The sequence below is a fragment of the Rousettus aegyptiacus genome, unplaced genomic scaffold (assembly GCF_014176215.1).
Source record: "Rousettus aegyptiacus isolate mRouAeg1 unplaced genomic scaffold, mRouAeg1.p scaffold_m13_p_2, whole genome shotgun sequence".
Classification (NCBI taxonomy): Eukaryota; Metazoa; Chordata; class Mammalia; order Chiroptera; family Pteropodidae; genus Rousettus; species Rousettus aegyptiacus.
The window spans coordinates 131,763,744-131,782,589 of NW_023416295.1; the positions used below are offsets into that span (position 1 = coordinate 131,763,744).

The window sequence follows — 18,846 nt, forward strand, 5'->3', positions numbered from 1 at the left end:
GTTCCAAATCTCAGCCGAAAAGGATACCCTGAGGGGCTGAGGGAAAAGCATTGTCCTCTGACCGCACAATTCTTACTTCTCTGCAGAGCCCATTGTAGCTTGCTCAGCCCAGCCCCCTCCCACCTGCCGCCCCTATCCCCACCTCACACCAGGGCAGAATGGGAAGACCTCTCACATCAGCTAAGGCAAATCCTGGGGCCCAGGATAGCAGGAGTTTCAAGGGGAGGTGGGCAATTGCTGTAAGCCACATGGTTGCTTTGTTTACTAGACTGTGGGATAGAGATGGAGTGGGAGATAATTCAACACTGGCCCTACTATGTAATTGCTTTATCATGGAATAGGGTTAGGGACTCTGAAATCTTTGAAATCGAATGAAAATGTTGTATATAAATCCATTATGAGCTTTTCCCCTGGGTACTGGGTACATAGCTTTTATCAGATCCACAAAAAGAAATCTATAATCTCGATAAGGTCCCTAGGTCTGCTATTTACCAGCCATGAGAACTTAGGCAAATTATTTAGCCTTTCTGTGCCTCTGAGTCCTCATCTGTGAAGAGGGGATGATAATATTTCACAAGATTGCTGGTATCTGGCAAGCACTCAGTAAGCGGTTGTTGTTCCAGTTATTATTATAATGAGAGAGGGCCAAATGGAGGACCTATCCATTCCTCACCTACACCCTCTCACGGCAACAGGTCTGCCCTCTCAGTAGGAGGGCATTCACCCCCACCCTCCCATTTCCCTCTCTGCCCCACCCCAGGTTGCTGGAAAGTGCTCCGATGATCGGAAGCTGGCAACTTTCAAGGGCCTCGTCATAGGGTGGAATTTCCAAGCTCCGGTCACGGAGTTATCCCAGTTCCTGAAATTCCTGCCTCCAGATTCTTCAGGCTATTGCTATGACCACTTTTCCTCATTTCTGGTTAGGTTGGTTTGTGTGCGTGCGCTTCCTTTTCGCTGTATTTTTAGACTTTGGAAAAAAATAAACACAGTTCACACACTATCACCTTCTTGATCTTTCAGTTCTTCACAGACATGGGGGTGGGGCATTTCTTTCCCCTGAACCTCCGCCCCCCCACATCCTTACTTTTGTTAAGAATTCCCAGACTTACTCCACCCACCCACCTCTCATCACTCTACCTCTCCCATCCCCTCGGCATTGGCGAATGTAGATGGTATTACAATTCTGAACTGTATGTGTCTCTGGGTCTTTTATCTTTTTTATATTGTTCTTGTTTCCCTCCTGGAAACTTCCCCCATTGTGGCATTTTTTCCTCCTTTCGGAAGAGACAATTCTATCTATTTGCAGTTCTTGGCTTGTTCCACTGTGATAGCACCCGATTCCAAGGCAGAGCTGGGGGACCAGATGAACCCCACTGAGTACATTTATGCTGCATCATCAATAAAATAGTATTTGACTAACAGTGAAATACTGCAAGGAGAGCACTGAGTGCAGTGCCCTGCAGGTAGTGAAGGCCTCAGAAATGGAGTTGTTATTCTCTGGACCTGAGAATTCTACAGGACGCAGGGTGATTTCTCAGCCTTCTTTCTCCCAACTCCGTTTGCACCTCAAGGAGCTGGACTTGGTGCTACCAGTGTCAAAAGACACAGTGATAAAGGGAGGCGGCAAAGGAGAGATGTGGGAAGGGTTAAGAATTAGATTTGTGATGGCAAACAAGGGACTTGGGTTATTCAATCTGGAGAAAACCAGAAGAGGGAAGGAAAGACTCTTAATAATACCAGCATTCAGGGCTCTCTGTGGCAATTCTATTTTCTCTCCCTCAGGGAAGAGGAAGTTCTGGGGCTGGATAGACTGAGGCTGGCCATCAGAAGACTGTCCCAGCTGTAGAGGAAACCCTGACTCAGCAAATCCAAAGTCCTTGCTGAGGAAACTGAGGTTCACAAAGATTATGGCTTGTCTAAGGTCTCAAGTTAGAAAGCGATGGGCCCTGGACTCAGACCCCGACCTGATGAATGCAGAGCTAAGGCTTTTGACTGTGTGTTGTACTGGAGGCCAGGAGCCCCTTGAGGTCAGGGGGGATGGGAGCCCCAGTGGAGACTCCCAGTTTGCGTATGATTCCCAATCCCCAGGAAGTGCTAGAAAGAACATGAGGTAATGCAATTAGTGCCATCCTAATTTGAGACATAAGAAAGCTCAGTGAGAGGTTGAATCATTTGCTCAAGGTTATGCAACTAATAACCAATAGGGCCAGGATCAGGCTGGGCGGTGTGGCTCAAGCCTGAGTTCTCCACCTGTGCTGCCTCTGGAACTGTCGGAGTCAGATTTTGAACCTGGTGCGGTTGACTCCTGAGCCAGAATGAGAATGTGTTCTGTACCCCCTCTTCTACCCTCAGAGTACTGAGTGAGTGAGACAATGCAAGTAGAACATGGCACACAGAAAGCACACCACCAAGGCTGTTTTAATTATGTCTAGCTGGCTCCAGTTCTGCCTTTCCATTATTTGCTCTGTGCCTGAGTTTATGCCTTTGACCTTCGCCAGCCTGGAAGCAAGTCCTTTTTTAGTATCTGTCCTCAGTCTGTACACAGAATTGTGGGTAAACAGGTGACTATCTGACCCTCTCTGTCATGCTCACTGCTGGACTCTGGTTGTTTGGAGTATCTGGACTGCAGGTAGATACTGGACTGTAGGTAGAATTGGAAGGACTCTCAGAGAGCAAGTCTGACCTTGCATTTTGTAGATGAGAATGCTAGGGCCCAAAGAGAGACCGTCTTGTTTAGGGTCATTCCTTCAGCCTACTGACATTTTCTGAGCACCTGCTGTGCTCCAGGCACCTTTCTAGGTCACTGAGATAAAGCATTGCACAATACTGACAGGGCCCTGCCCCTACAGAGTCTGTCCACCTTATCAGAGTGGAGGAGAACAATCAACAAAGAAATAGGTAACCAAAAAACATAAACCAGAAAAATATCATAGTTACCAGTGGCAGAGAAAAGAGAATGATCAGGTGTCTACTTTAGTCTGAGGTGACCTCTCTGGGCAGATCACACTTAATAACCAGAGACCTAAGGGATGAAAAAGTGCCCCCTGGGACAATCAGGGAGAAGAGCATTCCTGGGAGAGGGAAAGCAGTAAAGAGGCCCTAAGTATAACCAGAGAACATTGTACTTAGTAAAAGCAAATGTTTCAGGAAACTTTAATTTCAGTATAAACATATGTGTGTGAGTATACTTTACATGTGTATATGTATATGCATATAAAGCGTGAGTGTATATATGTTTTGGGTTATGACATAATATGTATTTCTGACTGTAACTTATGGACTGAAAAGTTTGAAAGCCATTATTGGAAGAATCAGAACAAGTTCAATATGACTGGAGCACAGTGGGGGAAAGGAAGAACATAGGAGATGAGGTCAGCCTGGGATCAAGGGCAAGTCATGTATGGCTCTGTGAGCCACCATAAGCAGTCGGATTTTATTCAAAGTGGACCTGACCTTGTAGGAAGAATTAAGCAGAGGATGGACATGATGTATGTCATTTCTTACCTTTGTTTTTTAATTTAGCGATTTAGAAATAGAGAAACTAAATCTCCTCATAATCGTTTTCCTACCATAACAGGTTTGCCTCACTTTTGAAGGCAAGAAATTTGGGGGCAGGCACAGGAGAGTTATATTCATGTCCATCTTTGCCAGATCAAGAAGGGCTTCCTGGAGGAGCCCAGGAGAGTGGAATCACAAAGTTCCCCAGGGAGGCTGTAATGAAGGGTGAGCAGGAAGACAAAGAAGGGAGAAGAGGGTGTGGGAGTTGCTGCATGGAAGGATGAGGAAGTGTCTAGACTTGGGAAGCTGGAGAGGGAATGGGTCTGGCTCGTGGCCCACACCATTTTCCAGCTCACTCCCATGTGCCTGAGGTGCTTTCCTCCCTTAGAATTCCCCCTAGCACGAGGACTCCCTACAACTCACCCAGCGAGTGGACACCTTGACCAAGCCCTGGGTGATGGCAAAAGAAGGCAGGAAGGCCTACATGCTGTGGTCTCACCAATCTCCTGTACTCCAAGCCCCTACTCCACGTGTGGCTGCTACTGAGCTCCCTTTGGCTATGTACTGCTCCTCTGTCCCCCCCACTCCCACCCCCAACTCAGCTGGAGCCATCAGAACACAGGCTTTTTCAGGAACACTGTCTTTACTATCACTTCCATCTGTTATCCCTCCTGCTCTACCTTCAGCCATCTCTATACTTTCTTCCAAATTCTTAGTCTAACTACAGTAGCTTTTTTGGGGTCTTTTTTCCTCCTGTATATACCTTAATTCTCTCTCTTACACACACACACACACACACACACACACACACACACACACACTCTTACGGGACTTCTTCCCAGGCCTCCATCTCCTCCATCTCTTGCTTCCACACTATCCTATTCTCCTAGGACGTTCCCCACACTCTGGCCCACTTTTCAGCATCCCATTGTAATGCATCATAGATCAGTACTATTTCCTCCAGGAAGTTTTCTTGGAAAATTCTCCTCTTTCCTTTTGTTTCTACTTCTAATTTCTCAGCAAACTCATGTAACAACACCCAGCTCCCAGGAAAGGAGTAGAAGAAAAGCACAAGAAAGAGAAAAGCCCCATAAACTAAAATGGCACTCATAGCTAGGCTTCGGTTTTATCCCGTGGAACATAAACAATTTCACAGAGTACTATCATCAAACGAGGCTGCTTGTGACCATGGTAGATTAAGAACAAGACCTCTGTAGTTACACCCAAGCTCATACAAAAACAAAAAATTGTTCAAGCCTCAAAAAAACAAAACAAAACAAAACATCCTCCTATCTTAGCTAATATGAGTGGCTGCTTCTTCTTTACCGGTTACAGTTTTCATTCTGCTTTGTTACTCCCACCTTTTAGATCAAATTTATTAAGATACCCAATTGTAGAATTCCCCAGCTTTCTAATAGCATCCAACCCAGAGCAAAATCTCTCTTCCTTGAACCTCTCCTCAAATCAGCAAGTGTAAGTCCAAATCCTAAATCCTTTCTAACACCCTTCTCCTGGATGTCCCGCAGTTTTTCCATGGCGTGTATTCACCTTGGTGAAATGAGTCCATAAATCCAATTTTGTTTAACTACAGGGTCTGCTTGTGGTCTTTGGTCGGAGGGCATTGACAATCAAGAACAGCATATAGCTGTACTTGTATGTGTTTTTAAAAACTTGTTAAAAAACAGAATCAGCCTAATAATTTTGGAGATCTAATTGGCTTTATTAAGTGATGCATAAATCAGGCAGCACCCACTCTAGCAACTAGGACTCTTTAAGGGGTTGTACAAAATGGAAGGTTTTATAGGAAGAAAGGTGAGAGAAGAGAGCTATTAACAAAAGAAAAGTAAGGAATATTTTTAGGCCAGGACAGCTTTTTTTTGAAGGAGGAAGAACGGAAAGGGTTTGTATCATGCAAATTGCCTCTTCTTTCTATGCTAGAGGAGATGGAAAAGGCCTGCTGGACAGATCACCTCATTGATGTTGACCATAAAATTCCAGACTGATCAAGATTACATTTTTGGGAAAGGTTGAAACTGCAATTAGATCAGGTTTGGTATCATGGGCTTTTGGCATGAGTGATGCCATTTTGGGCCTGTGGTTTTCTCTTTAATAAACTATAAATGCCTATATTTTAGGTTTATGTACATTTTATGATATTTTAGCATTCGATTTCCTTTCCTAATTATGTTCTCAAGCAAACTGCCCCAGTCCCCTACCCCGAATCTTCTGTTTCTGTCGACTGGGCATGCTTAGCATCTCCTCCATCCATACTCTTTCTTAACCAATTTTGTATCAGAAATGAGGCCAAGGTGAAACTACCATCTTCCATAAGCCTTCCATGATTAACTAACCAGATCTGACCCCTCTCTCCTTAGCACTGCTACTGCACTTGGGCTGTTGTTTTTGTTTGTTTTTTTATTTAATTTTATTGTATATTAATTTTAGGTGCACAAGAGTGGTTAAACATTTACATAATTTATGTAGCTATCCCCCCAATTAGTCTGGTACACGTCTGGCACTATACATAGCCATTACAAAATTACTGACTATATTCACTATGTTGTACTTCATATCCTTGTGACTATTTCGTAAGTACCAATTTGTGCTTCTTCGTCCCTTCACCTTTTTCATCTATCCCCTCAATACCCTCCCTTCTAGCAATCACCAGTTTGTTCTCCGTATCTATGGGTCTGTTTTCATTTTTGTTTATATTTTTTTAGACTTCACACATAAGTGAAATCATATGGTATTTGTCTTTCTCTGTCCGATTTATTTCACTTAGCATAATACCCTCTACGTCCAGCCATGTCATTACAAATGATAAGATTTTTTTTCTTTATGGCTGAGTAATATTCCATTGTATATATGTACTGTAACTTCTTTATCCAATTGTCTATTGATGGGCACCTAGGTTACTTCCATATCTTGGCTATTGTAAATAGCGCTACAGTGAACATAGAGGTGCATATATTTTGTTGAATTAGTGTTTTGGTTTTCTTTGGCTAAATATCCTGAAGCTACCACACTTAGTTTTAATTACCTACAAGGCTCTAACTTTATCTCCCCTCATAGCTGTAAACTCCTTGAAGGCAGAGACTAGGTCTTTAAAAACTTGGTTAGCATTCTAGTGGCTGCTCCAGCTAAAAATGCCCTCAAAAGATCAGGTGTTCCAAAATTCTAAGGGCCACAGATCTCTGAGATCATGAGAAGTTATGGCTTAGGACTGAGGAGTGGAGCACCTGAGTCACATTAAGGGACAGGGAGAATGGCCTTGGCCCTCCCAGACTCTTGGGGGATGCAGGTGGCGGGGTGCCTGGGAGCTCTTTGTAAGGAGCACTAGGGCACAGAAAGTACTGTGCTTGTATATCCTCCAGTAGGAGTCAGAGAGAATTTGAATTTGCTATCACCCTGAACACCTTTGTGTATTATGTCATTGTCCCAGATTAGGAATTTATCAGAGTAATCAGAGCCAAAAAAAGATAGGGCAGCCCTGAGCTTTGAACATGTGATTCATTCTCTCTCTCTCTCTCTCTCTCTCTCTCTCTCTCTCTCTCTCTCTCTCTCTCTCTCTCTCTTTCTCTCTCTCTCTCTTCCTTCTCCCTCACTCTCCACAGGCTAGTGGTTTTTAAACTGTATTCTCTAATGTTTCTTTCTTGGAGGTACCTAAGGGGGTGGTTTGAATGAGCCCCACTCCAAGTCCCTCATTCTGAGTCATCCAGAGCAGTTTGGTTTTGCATCTTCTTAGTGTGTATTGAGAGATTCTGCATAAGACTTAATTTGTAAAAGAGTTTACTACATATAAACAACACTATGGAAATACGATCAGCAAAATCCAGACTATGGAAGACACTGTAGAATAAACAACCTAGTTTCTTTAACAAATAAATTGTAAGAAAAAAGAGAGGAAGGTGGAACCTATGAAATAAAAGACACGAGCCATATCAACCAAATTCAATGTGTGAAACTTGTTTAGATTCTGACTTGAATAAACCAATGTATGACACAATTGGGGAAATTTTAACAATGACTGGATTCTCGGTGATATTGAGTTATTTATTTTTAGTTGTGATAATGGTATTGTGATTATGTTAACAAAGAGTCTTTTTCTTTTAAAGATGAGTGCTGAAATGTCTATGGATTAAATGATATGACATCTAAAATTTGTTTTAAAATCATCCAGTACAGGAGGTGTAGTGGAGAGAAGTGGGCTGGGATACAGATGAAGCAAGATCGTGTTGATGACTGTTGAAGCTGGATGACAGGCACATAGGGGCTCATTGTATTATTCTTTCTACCTTTTAAAATGTTTGCACATTTACACACACACACACACACACACACGAAGCTTTTTAAAAAGCAAATTAAAGGAGACTATATAAAGAAGATTTGGAATTATAACCTTATTTTTAACACCTTTATTAAGATATAATTTGCAAACATATAAGTCACCAATTTAAACTGTACAATTCAGTGGTTTTAAGTATATTCACAAAACTTTACAACCATCCCTACAAACAAATTTGGAAGATTTTCATCCCCCCAAAAAGAAACCTCATACCCATTAGCAGTCACTCACCATTTCCCTCAAGCCCCACAGCCCTAGGCAAACCCTAATCTAGTTTCTCTTTCTTTGAATTTGCTTATTTTGGACATTAACTACAAATGGAATCATACAACATGTGATCTTTTGTAACTGGTTTCCTTTACCTTAGGATAACGTTTTCAAGTATAACCTCATTTTAAACTCTTCTGGTTTTGATGGAGAAGAACAATCTTGTAAATTTATTATTCTGGCTATGGATTTTTAAATAAAGACACTCGGGAAAGGTTTAAACAAACTTGGGGGAAGGCGTCTAACTGCTAAAAAAAAAAAGGCAGAAAAACCCCTTCTCTACTTCACATCTCTTGCATTACATTTAAGGAAACAAGAGCCCAGCAAGGGAAATGACTTGCCCAAACACACACAGCTTGTTAAGGGCAGAGCTGGGTCTAACACCTAGACCTGCTGACCTTTGTCTCTAACCTTTTTTCATGTTGCCACACTGCCTTCTGACCTAACATACACCTATACCACTTTTCCCACCACAACTCATAAACGTGTGACCTACAAAATATCTTCAGAGACACATGTTGAGTATCAGCCATGATGGAGGCTGCTTTGTGTCACAGCTCAGGCTTTTGGCTGCCATACCCTAAAGTGCAGCCACCCAGGTTAGCACCAGCTCCCAGAATTTCTGTCTCAGAGGAGCTTGGGAATGATCAGAGGAAGCTGTTTGCATAGCAAGAACCATTTTTACTTACACTGGATATTTTTGTTTTTGTTGTTTGAGTGGCTGGTGGATAGCACGTGTGTCGAGGGAAGCTAGTAAAGAACATGAGGGAAAGGGAGCTAAAGCCTTTGGGGCTGCCACTGGAGAGAACTCAGTTAAGGGTTAAAAAGATGCATGGGAACCCCACTGGTGCCTCCAGAACTAATTCCAGGGGAGACCAAGTGTGTCAAAAGGAGAGGAAAAGAGCTCCAGTTGAAGCAGTGTATGATCTTACAGCCATTCCTGGAACTCTCTTAATCCATACTTATGAGGCTGTAGGGCTGCTAAAAAAAAAAAAAAAAAAAGGGCAAGAAGAGGACAAAATCTATCGGAGAACATTATCTGAGGTCTGGGGGAAGCTAGGGGAAAGAATCTTCCAGAAAAGCTGGAAGCAGAGGGTAACCAGCTCATGGTAGCACCTGGATAATTTTCTTTCTACCTCGGAGTCTCCTTTAGCTGATTCCCAATTCCTGACAGGGGTGCCTGTGGTGTTGAGTAGAGGACAGTACAGGCCTTGGCTCTAGAACTTTCAGAGAAACATGGAGTATGGACTTATATGCTACAGGGTTTGACAGGAGACACACTGGTTAGGCTGCATTCTCAAAATACCCTCCATTCTCCTGTCTATAGTGGGCACCGGAAATCCCACTCTTAGAGACCTACCCCTTTGAGTGTGGGTAAGGCTTTTAAATATTCTTTATAAAGGCAGAAATATCCCTGGGTGGAGCAGCAATGACGGTGAATTAAGAGTAAGCTCAGATGGAACAAGACTTGGGGCATGCTGCAGAGATACTGGGCTTACCAAGGTGAATGGACCTAAAGATGAACTCTGGAGTGCTCTCATTTTTGCCCATTGTTGGTCTCATGTCAATCCCTGATCCCCAGGAGGCCTTATTTGGGCTGTTTTGGTTCCTGAATAGGCAATGAGTTATTAGAGCTGTATACATCCCATGGTTTTGTCTAGTGGATTGAGGCCTTAAGATGCAAGAGCTGAGGGGCAGGGCTGGTAGACAGTTATGTAGCTCATCTCAATCTAAGGTTGTCCTCCAACTTTCAAAGCCCAAAGTTTCAGACCCAGTCTTTCAGTCTGGACTTTAATCGGGTGACACGCATATTGCATTGGCATCAATAGGTGTCACTTGGAACTGGATTTGTGCGTGATTCATCCAGGAAGTTGAACCCAGGCAGCAGAGCAAACACCGCGAAGCAGCTCCTGTGAGGCATGGAGTGAGAGGTTGTCTGGCGAAAGAGATGGTGATTTGTTTGCTTTGTTCTCTTCCTCTCTCCCATCCCCCCTTGCCACACTCCCTCATTCCTTTCTCTCTCCCCATCTCTGGGTCAGGGATTGCGTGGGCCTTTTCCAGATGGCTGGAGAAGGCTTTTTAATTAAAAAAAAAAAAAAAAAAGTGTGTGTGTGTGTGTGTGTGTGTGTGTGTGTGTGTGAAGGTGATTCTCCGGAGTTGAAAGGGGGAACAAAAGAAGCTGATAAAAGGGTATAGCAGGAGCTTCTGGGAGGGGAGGCCAGAGAGGGAACTGGCTGGGATGGAGATTAGAGGGAACAAAGAGGTCAGAGATCTCTGCCCCCACCCCCACCCTGGGGTGCCACCTGTCTATAGTTTTTAGGCAGGTCCTGCTCTTCTGGGACAGACCTTCAGCTTGACCTCACTTTCTGCCTTCATGGTTAGTTTGTTTTTGACCTCACTTTCTGTGTTCATGGCTAGTTTGTTTTTGTCCCTAATTGGTAGACACTCAAGACCATTAAATTTTGCTTCAAGTCCTTTCCCCCCTCCCTAACATAAATGTAGAACAGCGTGGGAATCCCCTTTCAGAGGAAGCAACGGTTCAGCTTTAAGAGAAATGGAAGGGAAGAAGAGGGCGCTGACTCAGATCCTCCGACCATTGGCTCCTGGAGGGGATCCCACCTCAGGGATTGGCTCTGGCAGAGTCCGCCTCCTCTTGTGATTGGCTCATCCAGGCATATATAAGTGGGCTGTGCTGGCTTCTTAGTAGGAGCGAGGCAAGTCGTCTGATAGTGTGTTCTGAGACGCACGGGGCGCAACCCTTCTCTCTGAACCCGAGTCCAAGTACCGGGGAGGCTGCAGCCATGAAGGAAAGACGGGCCCCACAGCCAGTCGTGGCCAGATGTAAGCTCGTTCTTGTGGGGGACGTGCAGTGCGGGAAGACAGCGATGTTACAGGTGTTAGCGAAGGACTGCTATCCCGAGGTGAGCTGCCCGCCCGCCCCTTGACCAGCTCTTCTCCTTGCCCATCTGCCCGGGGGTAGATCCCCAGCTGCCAGGGAAGCTCTCTCTCCCCACCCCACCCCGTCCCATTCTCAGCCGCTTTCTGGCTGGAGGACCGCCCTACCTTAGCTTCCCTTGAGACCTGTTCTACTTCTGCCGCCCCGCTGGCTCCTCCTCACCTCTTCACCCATAGGCGCCGATCAAATCCCCTCCTATCTCCCCTTCATCCTGGAGTCTGCTCTCTGGAGAATGGATGGAAGCATTTGAGAATCTGGGGTTTCTTGACGCAGTACCTACCCATCCTTTCACCCCAACCTCAAAGGTTGGGTGGGCATGGCCCTAGGCAGGCTCCTGCGGCCCCTTTCTGCTGTTCTGCTGATCCAAGGGGCTTGTGGGGAGAAGAGCTGGAATTGGCTTGTCTGAAATTGGGAGACAGACTAATCTGGGGGTGAGAGGACTCTCTCTCTCTCTCCCGGTCTCTACCTTTTCCCGCCTCCCCCACCCCTCCCCCCAGACCATCTAAAATATGAAGTGCTTGTCTCTGGCTTGAAGTCATTCACATTGCTTACTTTGATAGAGCAAAAGTGCCTGTGCCTCCACACTCCCCTCCTTCCTGTCCCATGTGGTCCCTCCTGCCCCAGGTATCCTCTCCTTTGGCCACATTAGTATCTCACTAGGATGAGTAGCTTCTTGTGTAGCCAGTACTAACCAGAGATTTCCAAGGGCAGAGGGGACCAGGGTGTGAATAGTTCCTCTCTTTTCACAGACATATGTGCCCACCGTGTTTGAGAATTACACAGCCTGCTTGGAGACAGAGGAACAGAGAGTGGAGCTCAGTCTCTGGGACACCTCCGGTAAGTCAGCTGGCCCCAGATGCCCCCTTCCCACCTCCGCTGGTCTGCTGCAGCTGCCGTCTTCTAGATGGGGAGAAGGAGTACGGTGCTTGCCAGGAAACTGAAAGAAGACGACCTGAATAGTCCCCATTTGGGTATAGGGGGAGGGGCCTGGTCAACTCAGTTGGCTGGTCCGGGGGTGCAGAATGGATGGACTCCAGAAGCCACTCACTTCTCTGGGTCTAGCTCCATCCTTCAGAGGGCTGGACCCTGGATGGTAAGGTGAATGGACTCCTGAAATTACCAGGGGGCAGTCAGACAGGGTTTCTCCATTTCTACTCCCTGACGCCCCCTGACTCCCCATAGCCTTTACTGCCTCGGAGCAAAACCAAATAAGAGGCAAGAGACCGTGTTGTTCAAAGCAGTTGTGGCTGAGGCAGGGAGACGAGCCTGCTTTGGGGGAAATACTGCTCCTACCTCAGTTTTCTCTCCTGCATTCCATCTCTGGCCACTGCTGTCTGCCTGCCGCAGCTCAGCTCCACTCGTCATACCGCTGCGGCTCAGGGCTGAAGTGATGCATCATCGATGTTCTGGAGGGTGGGGGAGATGGCTTAATATGGGGCAGAGTCCCATTATAGATAGATAGTGGCAAGAGGTGTTGGTTCTGACCATTTTCACCATTCTGGGCTGAGGTAGATGATGTCTTGTCTTTCTGGAATGTCGAAAGCAATATTTTTCCAGTCTCTCAACCCTAAACCCTCACTTCTAAGCTATCCTTTGCTTTAATTCTGACCCCTTCCCATTATCTCTTTACCCCAGTCCTTTTTTAATAGACTGGGCTCAGAGTTGTAATTAAGGATTAAAAGCCAGGAACCAGAGAAAGAAAATAACATCCACTGCTCTCTAAAAATGCATATTTAGGCTGAATTTAAAGAGGAACTAAATCACTAGGGGTTCCTGTTATATACAATAAACATGCTGTCCTGCTCCTCCAAAGAACTGTTGTTCCCATGATCCAGTTTTGAGGTGTGAAAAGATTTGGGGTAGGGGAGAGGCAAACAGAAAATAAGACATCCCCTTGCTCCCACTCCCCAAAACAAAACAAAAACTCCTCAACCTGGTATGCTTTCCTTCCATGCAATTCCAGGGGTTGGGAGGCAGGGTTCTGGTTATCCTGTACTGTGTTGTGCTGGCTGGATCCAACTGGAATGCAGTTGGCTGCATGATGTATGTTTTTGTATCTGCTGCACTCTGCCCACCTTTCGGTCTTCCCAGAATCTTACTGCAGCTCATCTCTATTCGCTACCACTGCCCCAAAGCACTACCCCCCCCATACTTCCCGCTGCTTCCTCCCTCCTCCCACAATCAGAATGCAGCCTTTGAATCCCAATCCAGATAATGGAAAATCAGCAAGGTGGTCTTTATTTCCTGTGTTGATTCCCATCCCCACCCCTCAGTTTCCCAAAAGATGCATGCTAACAGTCATCCTCAAACTCCCTCTTTCAAATTTGGTTGCCCATAAAGGAAAGAGGAAGTGGCAGCTGAGTGTGGGATGGGGCTTCCCAACATCGAGGCCAGGGATGAACCTGTTCCCATTATTCGCTTGCTGGTCTCAGGGAAAGGGATCGCTTGGAGCCAGAATGGAGGCCTCCTCCCCTCGCTCTTTCCAGTGCTGCAGTGCTCCCTTTGCTCAGTGCTGTGCGATAAGACCCCACCTCAGAGAGGGGATGAGGGAGGGTTCCTGAAGGAGCAGGCAGCTATTCCAACTCCCCTTTACTCTTTTTTTTTTTTTAACAACCAACCCCTCCCCACTTGGATTCCCCCCAGTTTCCATGGCGATTATGGTGCAGGGAGAGGGGCTGCTTGCTATTCTGAGCACGGATTGTCTGAGTTCCAAATCTGCTACTGTTCCTTCCCCAGGGTGGAGAGGGGCAGGCTGAGCCTCTAGCATTCGCCCATATTGGACCACCTGGGTCTGCACTGCCTACCTTAGCTTGAGTCTCTAAATCTCTAGCAATTGGTGCGCTGTCTTTAAGACTGCTTTCCTGAGATCTAGGGGGACAAGGGCTACAGCTTTCTTGCCTTTTTTTAGTAAAGCTGATTTGGGTAGAGGAGGAGTGGGGCACTGAATCACTACCAGCCTCCTAGAGTTCTGACCCCATGGCAAAGAAGCAGGGCAGCTAGTTATATAACAGTCAGGTTGTTTCTTCACTGTGGAGACCCTGGAGCAGAAGAAGGGAGCAGAGGTTGGGCAGCAGGCAGATTCTAGAAAAGAGGAGACTCTAAACAAGTCTTGGTCTCCACAGGGGTGGGAACACCATCCTCTGGGACTCTGAGAACTGGCAGACCTTAAATTAAGCCCATTGTAGGAGACCCAGACAGGGTTCAACTCATGCTCCACTTCCCCTTTATTTTGCCCTCTTTCCGTTTTTCAGGGCTAAGGAAGATGATATACTTGCACTGCCTTCTGACAGTTGGTCAGGTCCCGAGCTTTTAGGCTGCAGCGTCTTCCCCTAGGAGATGGGTGGGTCCAACTAACATAAGAGACCAAGAATGATATTCCCAGGGCTCTTGGGGCTTAGGCTTACAGGGGAGGGAAATGCCATGGCTCACCATCAGTTCTTTCTCCCCTACATCAGGATCTCCCTACTATGACAATGTCCGTCCACTCTGCTACAGTGACTCGGATGCAGTATTACTATGCTTTGATATTAGCCGTCCAGAGACAGTGGATAGTGCACTCAAGAAGGTAAGTCTAGATAAACTCTACAATCTTTATTTCAGCTTGAGAACAAAAAAGGAATCTTGGGGACCTTGTCATCTAATCTCCTCTTGTGTACCAGGAGAAAACTGAGGCCAGGAGAGGAAGAGATTTGCCCAAGGCCACACTATTAACTATATAGTTCTGGGACTAGAACCCAGATCTCCTGCCTGGACCACTGTCCTATACTGCTCTGCCAGAGGCCAGCAAGGGAGGGTGGTATTGAAGACCCAAGAAGTAAAGGATTGAGAGTCAGAGACCCTTTTAATGATATGGTTTGAGGGTCAGGCACGGGTCTTTTGGAGGCAGCTTAAATATACTTTGATCCCAGGCTACTGGAACTGGGCAAACCAGAGGTGTGAGCAGAACTGCTAGTAGGTAATGCCTAGCTAGGGCTGGATAGCAAGATCTGTTCATATTGAGGAGTCCTAGGATACCTTGTGGAATTAGCCTAGTTTCCGAGAAGGCTCTGGGACTATCTCCTTTCTTTGGGAAGAGACAAGTTGGCTTCTCCCTGGCTTTCTGGACTTGTGGAGCCCTTTGACTGGGTTGAGGGGGCAGACCCAGGCCCGTATGCTTGGCAGAGAGTGGGGAAAGGTTTGCCCCTATGCTCTCACTGGTGACTGGGCTGTTGAATGAAGGAATGGGCTTTTGGGTCAGCACTCTTGTGGCCTTAAAGTCCTCATGGGCAGGAAGATGAAGTAATTAGTGCAGTGGTGATGCCGTGGCTCAGAGGGAGGGCTGAGCTGGTGATAAGCTGGGTAGTATGTTGCCAACTGGCTACTCCAGGTATCTGTCAGGCACTGACTCTCTTTCCTTCCTCCTTCCCCCTACCTTCTTTCATGGCTCTTCAGTGGAGGACGGAAATCCTAGATTATTGTCCCAGCACCCGTGTTTTGCTTATTGGCTGCAAAACAGACCTGCGAACGGACCTGAGCACTCTGATGGAGCTGTCCCACCAGAAGCAGGCACCCATCTCCTATGAGCAGGTGTGTGTGTGCGTGTACTTGCCATCGTGTGTGTTGGGTGGCGAGACTCCAGAAAGAGGGCTTGAAATGTGGCCCTTGCTCAGACTCTCTCGCTATGGCCGGAGAAAATGGTATTTTGGGGGACCATCTACGATAAGCAAACTACTCACCTGAATAGAGGTGGTGGGTACCTGTGTTCCCTGATTTACGTTATAGGTTGGCAAGTGAACCATTCCTCTTTGTGCCAGTGTTTCTCAGATTTTTTTTTTTGTGTGTGTGTGTGTGGACCACCTGCATTAGAATAAATAGAATTTCTTATGCACCTGGGAGTATAAGGTTCATTTTTTTTTTAAACTAGTGTTTCACATTAGACTCATCTGCAGAGCTCTTAAAAATAGTAATGCCTAGGCCCTACTCCCAGAAATTCGATTTACTTGTTCTGGCATCAATGTGGTTTTAAAAATGTCTCAGGTGATTCTAAGGTGCTGCCAGGCTTCACCTTTAGAAAATAATTAGCTGATCATGGTGGTAGGAACTGGCAGTTCGGTCTCATCTGGAGTAGCCCTGGGGAGAACCACTAACCATAGTAGGAAGTGTTTCTGAGCCATTTTGGACCGCTGCACTGATGACCTCACTCCCCTCTCCCCCTGCAGGGCTGTGCAATAGCCAAGCAGCTGGGTGCGGAAATCTACCTGGAAGGCTCAGCTTTCACCTCAGAAAAGAGTATCCACAGCATCTTCCGGATGGCATCCATGGTGTGTCTGAACAAGCCCAGCCCGATGCCCCCGAAGAGTCCTGTCCGGAGCCTCTCCAAGCGACTGCTCCACCTCCCTAGCCGTTCGGAACTCATCTCTTCTACCTTCAAGAAGGAAAAGGCCAAAAGCTGCTCCATTATGTGAAGTGGGGGTTGGAGAGGGGAGACAACCTCCCACTTCCTCCCTTGGGTTGCAGAGGCAAGGGGAGAGGGAGGATGAGACAATTTAGGACATGGACACGAGTTTTTCAGATGGCCACGGTGAGGGCTTGGAAGGAGACAGGAATGGGACGAGGAAAGAACCAGGCCCAGCTGGAGGACCTGACACTGAGAAAGAACCATCACACCCCAAGCCAGGCACTAAGTGGTGGAGGAGGTGGCTGCCCCAGTGCCCCTACTCCAGAAGAAGGAGATGTGTGGGGGTGTGGGGGGCATGCTGGCCTCATGGGCTTAGGGGCCTAAAAGAGCCTCACCTTCAGCATCATGCCTCTTCCACCCAATGTTTCCATGCAGGCCAGGGGATGGGAGGGGTCCCTTAGCCCTTCCCTTCCCCTCTGAGGAGGCTGCAGAGGAGTGGAGAGTGGGGAAGCCATGAGGCAGCTCCCTTGGGAGCTGAGCCCAGGTGCTTCATATCTGAAATCAGAGGGGCAGGAGCTGGTCGGAACTAATAAGAAAGAAACCCCATCTTTGCATAGCCCACACCTCATGGAGAGGTGACATCGTACATTCACTTGCTTCTCACCTAAGTCCCCAGGGTCCAAGGGAGAAGCCCCAGACCCCCTTCCCTTGCAGTGTGGGGGTGGTGGTACTGCAGGGGGCAGGGCTGGGTGGGGGTCACCAGACTTTTTCTGCCCTTAGGGCAGTATAGCTGGCATTTGTTTTATAGACTCTTGTCTTTGGAATGGGGGGAGGGGAGAGTGTTTCAATCTGTTATATGTTCTGTGTTTAAAGAAGAAAACCTATTTATTAATGAAAAATATAACACATAAAGAAGTTGGCTCCATTTTCTTAGTTTCTTTGTTTCCTTTGGTCATTGATAATGAAGAAAAAGCTATCCTGTGGCCCTTTCTGTGGATCGCAGAGTAGCTGTCTCTACTGTTTCCTGGTATCTCCAAGAATCTCTTCCCTCTTCCCCAACCCTCACTTCATCCCCAACCCCATCCAAGTCCTAAGCCAATGAAGATCTCCTTAGCCCTAGAGCAGGGTTTCTCAGCCTTGGAACTAACGATATTTTGGGCTAGATAATGCTTTGTTGTGGGGGCTGTCCTGTGCATTGGAGGAGGTTTAGCAGTATCCCTGGCCTCTACCTGCTAGAAGTCAAGAGTGCCTAACCCCCAGGTGTCACAACTAAAAATGTCTGCAGATATTGCCAAATGTACCCTGGGGCAAAATCATTCCTGTTGAGAATCATTGCCCTACAGCAGCAGTCTCCAACCTTTTTAGCACCAGGAACTGGTGCTCTTATGAGAATCTAATGCCTGATTTGAGGTGGAGCTGAGGATGCTAGCACTGGGGAGCCTCTGCAAATACAGATGAAGCTTCCCTTGCTCTCCCACCCACCTCTCACCTCTTGCTGCGCTTCCGTTCCTAACAGGCCATGGACTAGTACTGGTTTGTGGCCTGGGGATTGGTGACCCTTGCCCTAGAGAGTCTAGAGGAGAGGGATAAGGCTTGGTGAAATCAGAGGATCCAAGCTGCTGAGATCCCAATTCCTGCAGAAAGTGGACAGACAAGCCAGGGTTGGGAGATTCCTGGGGTTTTAGTCTTCCCTGAGTTCAAAGAGAGCTGATGTTTTCTGCTTCCTTGACTTTCTACTTCTATTGCCTGTGATGGCAGCTCAGGGGCCTTCCCTTCTCCTCAGTGACTTATAGCTCTGTTTTTCAGATTTCAGTGTGCTGGAAATAAAGAGTACTTATTATGTATTGAGTATTTACCATGTGCCCAGCACTGTGCTGATAGCTTTACCTCCATTATCATATTTAACCTCAAATGTTAATAGCTAACATTTGTTAAATGCTTACTACAGGTCAGGGATACTTATGAGTTCCTTATATGTTATTTATTCCTGTGATAACCCTATGGTGTACTATCTACTTTATTTCACAGACAAGGAAAACAGGTCCAGAGAAATTAGTTCATGTGCCCCAAGTCACACAGTCAGAAAGTGGTAGAACCTGCTAGATGCAAATCCAGACAACCTGGTTACAGAGCATGTACTTTTCACTATTCTGCTATCCTACCCTGTGAGGCAAGTCGTATTATTATCCCTGTTTTACAATGAAATAGAAAAGTCAGAGATGCCGTATAACTTGCAAGAGATTATACTGCTTGTATGCAATGGAGTCAAGATTCAAACCAGGTCTCAATGGTAACTGTAATGCCACAGGCCCCTTATTGCTAGTCATGTTGTACCTAAATAGGAGACTCTACCTGTGGTCCTTACTAGAACATTATCCTGTCTCCATCTCCAAAGATGCATGT

The 18,846-nt window shown here is 46.4% G+C and overlaps 1 protein-coding gene across 1 annotated transcript; it reads left to right on the forward strand.

Moving 5' to 3' along the window:
• The first annotated feature begins 10,807 nt into the window (after positions 1-10,807).
• Positions 10,808-17,368, forward strand: RND1 (Rho family GTPase 1). The gene is made up of 5 exons (XM_016151748.2): positions 10,808-11,031; positions 11,816-11,903; positions 14,522-14,631; positions 15,498-15,632; positions 16,265-17,368. The coding sequence occupies exons 1-5, from the start codon at positions 10,912-10,914 to the stop codon at positions 16,508-16,510; spliced, it is 699 nt and encodes a 232-aa protein (XP_016007234.1). The 5' UTR covers positions 10,808-10,911; the 3' UTR covers positions 16,511-17,368.
• The last annotated feature ends 1,478 nt before the right edge of the window (positions 17,369-18,846 follow it).

What these genes read in the sequence shown, in the direction of transcription:
- RND1 (XM_016151748.2), top strand. Translation starts at nt 10,912, where the DNA reads ATGAAGGAAAGACGGGCCCCACAGCCAGTCGTGGCCAGATGTAAGCTC. An exon ending in CAGTCTCTGGGACACCTCCG is followed by an intron (nt 11,904 to 14,521) that starts GTAAGTCAGCTG and finishes CCCCTACATCAG; the next exon opens with GATCTCCCTACTATGACAAT. An exon ending in CACCCATCTCCTATGAGCAG is followed by an intron (nt 15,633 to 16,264) that starts GTGTGTGTGTGC and finishes CTCCCCCTGCAG; the next exon opens with GGCTGTGCAATAGCCAAGCA.